General features: G+C 44.5%; 2 protein-coding genes across 2 annotated transcripts; both read right to left on the bottom strand.

The window, feature by feature from the left end:
* Positions 1-1,881: 1,881 nt before the first annotated feature.
* On the bottom strand, positions 1,882-6,594 carry atf4a (activating transcription factor 4a). Its single transcript, XM_054780420.1, has 4 exons — positions 6,428-6,594; positions 5,381-5,554; positions 5,030-5,290; positions 1,882-3,173 (listed from the first exon to the last, which is right to left on the bottom strand). Exons 2-4 carry the CDS (start codon positions 5,430-5,432, stop codon positions 2,281-2,283), a joined length of 1,206 nt encoding a protein of 401 aa, XP_054636395.1. The 5' UTR covers positions 5,433-5,554; positions 6,428-6,594; the 3' UTR covers positions 1,882-2,280.
* A 1,079-nt stretch (positions 6,595-7,673) lies between these two features.
* Positions 7,674-9,782, bottom strand: rps19bp1 (ribosomal protein S19 binding protein 1). Its single transcript, XM_054779623.1, has 4 exons — positions 9,606-9,782; positions 8,972-9,145; positions 8,783-8,880; positions 7,674-8,005 (listed from the first exon to the last, which is right to left on the bottom strand). The coding sequence occupies exons 1-4, from the start codon at positions 9,658-9,660 to the stop codon at positions 7,841-7,843; spliced, it is 492 nt and encodes a 163-aa protein (XP_054635598.1). The 5' UTR covers positions 9,661-9,782; the 3' UTR covers positions 7,674-7,840.
* Positions 9,783-10,081: the final 299 nt, after the last annotated feature.

Genomic DNA, 10,081 nt, shown 5'->3' on the forward strand with positions numbered 1-10,081 from the left:
ATTCCATTCAAAAAGTTAAACTTTCATAGATTATAGACTCAGGGCCCACAATTTAAACGATTTCAAGTATTTATTTGTTTATTTTTACATAATTTGGGCTTCCAGCTCATTAAACCCACGAAAAAAGGAATTCAAAAAATTAGAATACTGTGAAGAAATCAGCCCAAATTTTGCAGGGCATGAATGTTTTAAACTGAGTGTCACACACTAATCATCTACTAAACTCAAATCACCTGCACAGGCTTCCCCAGGTGTCATTAAATTGCTTCAGTTTGGTTCAATTGTCTCAGTTGGGTTCAATATGGGGAAGACTGCAGACATGACAACTGGCCAGAAGACCATCATTGATACCCTCCATAGGATGGGTAAGCCACAAAAGTTCATAGCTAAGGAGGCTGGTTGTTCACAGAGTGCTGTGTCCAAGCATATCAATGGAAAGTCTAGAGGAAGGGCAAAATGTGGCAGGAGAAGATGCACCAGCAAAAGAGATGACCGTGGGCTTCAGCGGATTATCAAACAGGGAAGATTCAAGAATCTGGCAGAGATCCAGAAAGAGTGGAATGTGGCGGGAGTCACAGCTTCAAAAACCACCACATTCAGACGCATCCGGGAGATGGGCTACAACTGTCGGGTTCCTCGGGTCAAGCCACTTCTGAACCTGAGCCAACGTAGGAAGCGTCTCCACTGGGCCAAGGAGAAGAAGGACTGGACCGTTGGCCAGTGGTCCAGGTCCTCTTTTCCGATGAAAGTAAAGTGTGCCTTTCATTTGGGAATCAAGGTCCAAGGGTTTGGAGGAAGACGGGTGAGGAACAGAACCCAAGCTGCCTGAGGTCCAGTGTGAAATATCCACAGTCCGTCATGATTTGGGGTGCAATGTCCGGTGCAGGTGTTGGTAAACTCCGCTTTCTTAAATCCAAGGTCACCGCAACAGTCTACCAGAATGTTTTAGAGGACTTCATGATTCCTTCTGCTGAGGATCTGTATGGAGATGCAGATTTCATCTTCCAGCAGGACCTGGCCCCTGCCCATACCGCCAGAAGCACCAAAACCTGGTTTGATGCCCATGCCATCACAGGGCTTGACTGGCCAGCCAACTCACCGGACCTAAACCCCATTGAGAATCTATGGGGTATTCTCAAGAGGAAAATGAGGGGCACCAGACCCAACAACAAAGAAGAGCTGACATGAAGCATCAAGGAAATCTGGGCTTCCATAACTCCCAGGCAATGCAAAGGGGTTCCCAACCAAGTACTGAAGATTGACCTATCGTTTTGAAAGTACCATATTTTTATTGATTTGATGTGATCCTAATTTCTTTCTTTTTTCCTGCAAAAACTGAGACGTAAATGGTGATTTCTTCACAGTATTCTAATTTTTTGAATTCCTGTTTTCGTGGGTTTTATGAGCTGGAAGCCCAAATTACGTAAAAATAAACACTTGAAATTGTTTAAATTGTGGGCCCTGAATCTATAATCTATGAAAGTTTAACTTTTTGAATGGAATTATGGAAATTAAACAATTTTTCCATGACATTCTAATTTTTTGGAAAGAGTCTGTATGTACAACCAACTGATTCATGACGGTTCGAAGACACGTCGTGTTATTTTTTTTTTTTACCAGAGAATGCCAAGACTACAATGATTCATATGAACCATAGTTCTCAATAGGATTAGTTAGGGAGTTATGAGGTTTTTACTTCATACTGTCTACCTATGACAAGACTTTTGTCCATGACTGTACTGTAGGTCATAAAATACAGTAAAAGCAGGCATACTGTATTTCACAGCTGCCAAATAGTGATTTTGATTTAAAAAATGTTTAATCATTTGACATCCCTGGATAAAATACAATGTACAGTTGAGGTGAAAGAAAAATAAGATATTTGTGATTGAGAGAATAAGTTTATTAGAAAAGCAGAGGCAGAGCATTTGTACAAGCCATTAGAGCGGCCACCACTCATGAACTAAGTTGTATTAAATAAAGACAGGAAGTAGCTAGCATTCAAGCAAGAAACTTATGTACACACACGCACACTAAGTCATCAAAACACTCAAGAGGACCCATTCTGGACTTGAAGCTGAGAAGAGGAAGGTTGCTATGGCAACAGACTAATATACTGAGGGACTATATGAAGCAGGGGGTAAAGTACACGGAGGACATGTGGGAATGGAACAGCGGACTGGGAGAAAAGCATTAAACAGATGAGTCACCTGACCACCTCTCAGCCCCTCCCTTACTCGTTTCACACACTTGCACGCTTGTCAGTGGCAAAGCATTCTCCTAAGTAGCGCCTGAGCTCATCTTGCCACGATGGTGCTTGCGGACCTCCTCCATCAGGTCTTTGAGATACTGGATCTCTCTGCTGATGGACTCTGCCTTCTCGGCCAGCTCGCGATTCTTCTTCTCCAGCTCGTCGCGCTCCACGCCCAGCAGCTCCTGCTCCACGCGCTTCTTCTGGCGGTAGCGCGTAGCCGCAGTCTTGTTCTGCTCCATCTTCTTGAGCTTCTTCTCCACCACCTTGGGGGCACCTGACACAGACTTCACCTTGCCCTTAAGGGAGGAGGCAGAGGCGGGCTCAGGTTTGGCGTATGGTTTTGTGCGGGAGGAATCAGGGGCGGGGGAGGAGACGAAAGCTGGAGAGCTGGCAACCGACTCAATGCCAGAGTCACTGTCGCAGTCGCTGAACGTTGGCGGGGACCTGACAGGCAGCTCTGGGAGGGACACAAGGGGGGGCGTGTCTTTGTTGGAGAGCACCACCACCACAATGGGGCTTCCGCTGGGATCTGGGATGATGGCAGCAAGGGGAGATTTTGTGTCAACCTCGCTCCCCAATTCACACATCGTGGAGGCAGGAGGGGATGGGGGTGGGGAGCAGGGCTCGGACTTCATAACCACCTTGTGGGAGGGTGCTACTTCCTCTTTAGAGACCTCCAGTGGTGCGAGGAGCGGGGGTTCTGGTGGGATGGCGGGCCTCTCCAGCTCAAGGTGGTCGTTGGGAGCAGGAGGGTCAAAGGTGTCCAGGTCCAAATCCATGTGTGAGTGCAGGGAGTCCAGGAGGTCCTCGGGAGAACCGGGACACTCCTCAGACGAACACGAGTCAACTAGCGACTCTAGGTCCAAATCGCTGAGGTCGATTTTCTCCGCCATCCATTCTATGCCAGTGAATGCATCATCTGCAGACAGAGAATTGACATCCATTTTGAAATGGCGTCACGCAGTCCAGGAAGTGAAGTGAATTACTCACACACGAATACATGACATGTAGACAGTGAGCTAAAATGCAATGTTGTTGATACTCCCAGGCAATGCCCACTATTGGCTTTTCAACTGTACCGAAAGGTTGCATTTCTTGTGCAATGGTAGCGAGCGACACTGAACACGCAGTATTTTGCAATGTTTCGTTTAATATTTAGTCCGCCGATCAAACGCCTCAGTTAGCATTGACTGTCGGGAAGAAGGCTTTGCTTCAGATCCACACTGGAACTGTGGCATTCGGCTTAGAAACGAGTGCTTTTGTGCCTTCATTCATAATCGTGCCTGCTAGCTAACTGCTCGCACTCCGTATACGTAGCCCCCGCCTCCACTACTGGAACCAAGAGGCTTTATAAGCTAGCTGAGAAGATGCTCGCTTCTGTGTTCATTTCATATGGAGCCAAAGAACACAGACACAAGCAGAGTGAACCCTCTTGTCAGCCTGTGTACCACAGAGACACTAACAGATGGAGCAGACGCGCATACACGTAAGTGTCAATTTATCGAGGGCTCATAGTTAGACCGTTTTTTGTTATCCTTCCATAAATGGATATACATTTTCATGACAGGCCTAACAGCATGATTTATTATTTTTGAAAAATCATGAGTGAATCTGCAACATCAAAGCGCAAGTGACAAGGGATTAGTGTATATTTTTCTATTGTCTCCCACTCGCCCGTCTCTCTTCATACCTCTGAATCATTCAGTCCTTTCCTTTCATCTGACTATGTTGGAATTAGAGTCACAATATTTAGCGTCTGGAGTGCACAGATTTGATTGGCTGATGGCTGAATTCACATGCAATTGGTTTCCGGTATCATAGTTTAAAACAAGCTGCACCAGTCCAATCATCAGCACCCTGTCAAAAGTTTAACTTGTCCTAATAGGACAGAGTCTGCGTCCAGACTGGGTCACCAGAACTTTGGTCTCGAAGGTCATTAAGGTGACCTTTAGAATCAGAAAAAGGGCTGTGGTAAAACTGGTTTGAGCTGGTCTGACCAGACTGTTTAAGGTCCGCCCACCGTGCTTCTTTTTCCTCATTCCGGTCTCTCTGATGAAAGATAGGCAAGCCTACACCTTTGCAAATAATTAAAGTAAGGCGTGTGCCTTGTTTCTTTTGACCATAAGGTCTAGGTGTGTGTGTGTGTGTGTATGTACAGTATGTATGTATGTATGTATATATACGTGTATGTGTGTGTGTGTGTGTATGTACAGTATGTATGTATGTATGTATGTATATATACGTATATGTGTGTGTGTGTGTGTGATTATATTTTGCCCAGAGACACCGGTCGCTATAACTTCAGATCTAAAGACTATCATGTTGACTGTTCCAAGAGTAAACTCAGAACAAGGTCAAAAGGCATTCAGTTATTCTGCACCATTTTCCTGGAATAAGCTCCAATCTGACTTGAAGCTTTACTCTTTTGAGAGACTTTTAGATGTTTGGGTTGAAAAAAATAATCATGCTGTAAATGCTTTGCCTGATTACTTTTATTACCTTGTATTTTTATTTTTTATAATGTGTGTATGAATGTCTGATGTAACTTGTAAATTGTGCTGCCTCTTGGCCAGGACACTCTAGAAAGAGATTATATATCTCAATGAGGTTCTCCAGGTTAAATAAAGGATAAAAAAAAGGAGCAAACTAATTAACTAGTTTTGTTACCTATCACACAAAGCTAAGCTGTGGATGTTTGGTTTCGTTTGTCGGGTTTTTGCATCTTTGTAATGCACAAAATATATCCATGTGGCCCTTGTATGCTTTCAGCCTCACCTTTGCTATCGTCTGCTCCCACGAGAGGGTCGAGCAGGCCGCCGGCACTCAGCCAGGGGAGGGCTCCCCCCTTGGCATCCAGGAAGGACGAGCAGTGACCGAGAGGAGGGGATGGGGGCGACAGCAAGGTGGAGTAGGGGGACAAGGAGAGGGGTGGCGAAGCCGGGACCTCCCCCTCGAGGGAGGAGGAGGGTGAAAGCGCTTCCTCTTCATCTTGGTCCAGAAGGGGCCCCATTGGGTCAGCCATCAGAAATGAGGGCCCTGCGGACCAATTACCAATTAGCATGGATGGTTTATTCATTCTCAGCTTGGCAATACTGGTTCATCTGGCTGTGTTGTCATGACACCAACCTAAGTACAGGGCCTCCACGTCCTCCAAGGTGAACTGAGAGAGCATCATCATGGCTGCTGATCAGCGATGGCCACGTGCAGGAGAATAAAATGGAGTGCGGAGACGTTTGTACGTCGAGAAGTTCCAAACTGCTGTCGACGGCAGCAAAGGTGAGGGGAGTTGCCAGGAGAGACCTGCATACACCAATTCAGACATGTCACTTTCAAAAAAGGGGAAGAATTACTGTTCCAACACTCAGGGGGTTGGGGTAATTTCAAATACTTGTTATACACCTTCAACAATATACATAATATGGTAGACAGTCTTAAAACATCACCCCCCTCAGTGAGACAATCTGTCTGCAAATTGTATGTTCCCAAATTACCCATCTTTAGAAGTAAAGCTTCAAATGGCAACACAGTAAAGTCGTTAAGCCTCAAGACAGCAGCCTAAGGGGGGGATGGTGGCAGTGGGGGCTAATTTAAGATAATCTTTTCCACTCAGCGTCATAGCAGCGTAAAAGGCCAACACACCGCCCACTCCCGGAGTATATTTCCTAATTTGGTCATGCTGGGAGCGGTAACCACGCCCTTTTTCGGTGAGACGTGAGGGTGGGGGAGAAGAAAGGCGCCCGCCATTTTCGTCACAAGCTAGGACTTGGCGACTAAGCCTGCGCGCCATCTTGGTCCCGCCACGTTGTCAGTATAGTTATGTATACAAACAACAGCCGGCTTCAAATACAATCAAACTGCACAATCCACACTCAACCTATTTACCTGCGATTTTAAGAGCAAATTTATTGAACTTACATAGTAAGCCCTGACTGCACTTAAAAGGCGCCGTTACGGCGGTAAGTAGTTGACGCGTGCGTAGGCTATCTTAACTGTCGGCTACCTTCAAAATGAGATAACATAAAAGCCATGTCTATATCTCCACAGACAGACAACACCAGTCATTTATATGTAACAAGTGAAGTATGATTTAAACACGTCTCGAGCAGTTGTCAGTTACAAAAGCGACACACGAAACCAGAAGTACCAAAATTAAGGCTGAAAAGACAAACTTACGCCATTATGCCGGAAATTGCCAGTGCTATTTGCCGCTGCACTGCCAGTTTGTTGCCAATGCAAGGATAGCCGCCACACGCCTTTAAACTGCCATTTTGATGCCTGAGAGCAGCCACAACAAATTCAACGAGAAAGCAAAGGACGAAGAACGACAGTGATGAGATGCAGCGGCTTATATTGCACCGCAGCACCGCCAAGTGTGTTCCTCCGCCATGGGTACGTTAGCAGTTGTTACATTGCAGAGCGGGTGAGCGGCGGAATCTGTTTCTCAATTCAGCTTTTGCAGACTAAAGAGTGCAGATGAATAAAACACGCTGTACCGTGTTTTGATTGGTAGAGTCAAGTGACGTATACTGTATAGGGCAACCACGTCATGTCAACATTGTTTTGGCCGTGTAGGTTTCACAAGGCGAGTTGGGCAAACATTTGAACATCGGTTGCTATTCAGAAATACTTGGTAAAGACTTTGTAAACTTAGTATATGGTAAGTAAGCCGTGACTAAAACATTACACAAGCTTGCGAACGTTGCAAACAATGACAGCTCGCTATCAAATTATCATCGTCATCTTATTCACTTTGCGGTGAAAGCATACGTGTATAAGTATAACTCAATTAGCTATTGCATTATTGTTGGTACATTATAATTACATTAAATTCACTTCACTTTTTTTTAATGGCTGGTGATGAACCCAAGGCGAGGTCACACGCAGGGGGAACATGTGGACAACACTGCGCCCTGGTGGTCAAGTTTTGCTAATACATTAATATCGCGTATATTATTTACCAGCCCTTAAATTCGATTATACATTATATAGTATTTACAGTATATCCATCCATCCATTTTCTATGCCGGTTCTCCTCATTAGGGTCGCGGGCGTATGCTGGAGCCTATCCCAGCTGACTTTGGACGACTGGTCGCCAGCCAATCGCAGGGCACATATAGACAACCATTCACACTCGTATTCATACCTATGGACAATTTAGAATCACCAATGAACAATGTTTTTTGGAATGTGGGAGGAAACCGGAGTACCCGCAGAAAACCCACGCACAGGGAGAACATGCAAACTCCACACAGAAATGCCCGAAGGAGATTCGAAACCAGGTCTTCCCGATCTCCGGACTGTGACTTGTGCGGCCAACATGCTAACCAGTGTATGTATATATGTATGTATATATATATATATATATATATATATATGAGAGAAATTAATTCACTTCACATGACAAACACTCAGCTGTTGATATGGAGCATTCGTTTACTAGAATTCAAGCATAAGGTCTTCTTGCAGAATGCACATAAAAAATAATAATCAAAGTCCGTAGAGACACATTCAGCTTGATCTTTAGCAAGTTAGCAAGCATTGCTACTCTCAGGTCCAGTAATGCAGCTTGGCGTCTTCTCTGAGAGTTTATTGTTTGGATGAACTCTTTTTCTTGGCAGCCACGGTTGTGCCAAAATATTCCTTCTGGAACTGCTGGAACTCCTTCTCTGTGAACACTGACATCTCTTTGGGCTCCTGAGTAGGCTTGTCAGGGCGATTCCTGGACTGCCTTCCTGCATTGTAGCTCTGGATCTGAGGAGGGATGCAGAGGAAATTTGTCATCCACGACGTTCCTTCTACAGTCGACTTTTTTGCAGTGCGGTGAACACTAGTTAAAACAAGATCTAAGTTGTCACTGGAATTATAACAGGAAAGCAATGTGGATTATGTAGAGGAATGCCTGCATCTTCTTGGGACTGCTCGCCGGGACGAATCCACTGGCTAGCCGCCTTAGAGGGTGATGGAGGTGGCACCACAGAAGACGAAAGCTTGGTTGTTGCGGCAGTCAATAACCAGGCTAAAGTCTACACCAGGGGGTACCAACAGTGCTCGCGGGCACCAGGTAGCCCCCCACGACCACATGAGGCGCCCGCAGGCCTGCTTTTCATTCAGGTTTTCAGTTAATAATGAGAAAACACTAGAAAGAAATGTATTCTGAAACATAAAATGTGAGTTGTGGATACCAGCATTTTGTTAATGTTTTGGTAAAACAAGCATATTTGCTTTGTTTGGGTTGAAATAATGTATGAAAATCATTTCTACAAAAATGAGTAGCTCATGGCCATTTTCATTTTCTAAAAGTAGCTCTCACAAGAAAAAACGTCAATAAATGTTGGTCTGCACCGTGACTCCGATTCCATCTGCTCTCCTATCAATCATCTTTCATTGTCATTTATTAGTGGAGAGTACCTATACATTTTATAAGTGTGTGAGGCATATTATAAGGCTGAGAGTGTTAAAAATAGCAATTTTTATGGCGCGCCCATGCTTTGTGAACTACTGTACAGGTTAAGTGTTTGCTTGGCTCACCTTTGACGTGTCAGATCTGTCTGCCTTGAAGCTGGTTCTCATAAGGTATTTGAGGTTGTCCGAAATCGGACTTTTCTGCTGCTTTTTCCGGAACTCGTCTACAGTCAGCAAGGACAATGAGCAACAATAATTCAGCACAGAAAAAAGAAAAAGTCAAGACATTTTTGTAGATACAGTGAGTAGACTGACCCACAGCACACTTGATCCTCTTGTCTTTGACCGTAGCTTTGCTCTTGGCGGGACAAAGGCGGCCCTGCAGCCGCTTGACCTGCCGGGTCACGCCCTGTCGCTTGGTGCTCACCAGCCCCCTCACTGTGGCAGCACTGGGTGTGGACTGCTTCTTCTTCTTCAGCTTATTGTCACCTGGAAGGAGGCAGCCAAAGACATGAGACATGACAACACTTGTGCAATTAAGAAATAAATACTTATTGATGAGCCATGACAAACGATCTATGCAATGTATTAGTAATTCATTTTGGACATGATTTCGATAATAAAATTATAAAATAATTTATTACCAAAATAACGGCGAAACAAAAATCAGAAGAGCCATTTGGGAGTCGACAACTTTGAGTCAGCCGAGTCCTAAGGAACGTCTCTCTTGACGCGCCGAAATTCCCATCACTACTCCACGAACACTGCGCTGACCCTCCAAAGTATACACGCAACACTTTGAACATGCTAGTTACACATTCCACACTCTAAATACGGTACGAGGAAACCCAGCTGGTATTATTATCCCATATATTTTGAAAATAAGCCTCCCTACGAGTCGTACTACAACACGGCTACTAAGGTTAGCGAGCTAAGTCTTTACACTTACCTTTAATGTCATTGCTCAGCAGCTCCAGTCCTCTCCTGATCAACGACGCCGACATCTTTGGAATGTCTAGTTTAATTTAACAACGCAAACACTATCCGCGGGATACTTGTTAACATGTGAGCTTTTCTATCTATCAACATCCGGTGAGCTCTTTTTCTTCTTCTTCACCTTTTAGTTCAATGGCGGGTTGCAACCATGACTTTAAAGGTGCATACCGCCACCTACTGTACCAGAGTATGTAACATGGGCCATGTGTCTTATTTTATACTAACTCAGATCATGAGGAAACTACTTGTACTACTACTAATAATAATATTAATATTATTTATATTATTAATATTATTATATATTCTATTATATAATCGTGTGTCCTTCAAATGCTCCATCACTGCCCTCTGTATATCTCTTACCCCTCCCCACCTGTTCCTAAGATACCCTCAATGCTCCATTCCTTTCCTATCTTCTTAATTCTTTTC

The sequence above is a fragment of the Dunckerocampus dactyliophorus genome, chromosome 6 (genome assembly GCF_027744805.1).
Source record: "Dunckerocampus dactyliophorus isolate RoL2022-P2 chromosome 6, RoL_Ddac_1.1, whole genome shotgun sequence".
Classification (NCBI taxonomy): Eukaryota; Metazoa; Chordata; class Actinopteri; order Syngnathiformes; family Syngnathidae; genus Dunckerocampus; species Dunckerocampus dactyliophorus.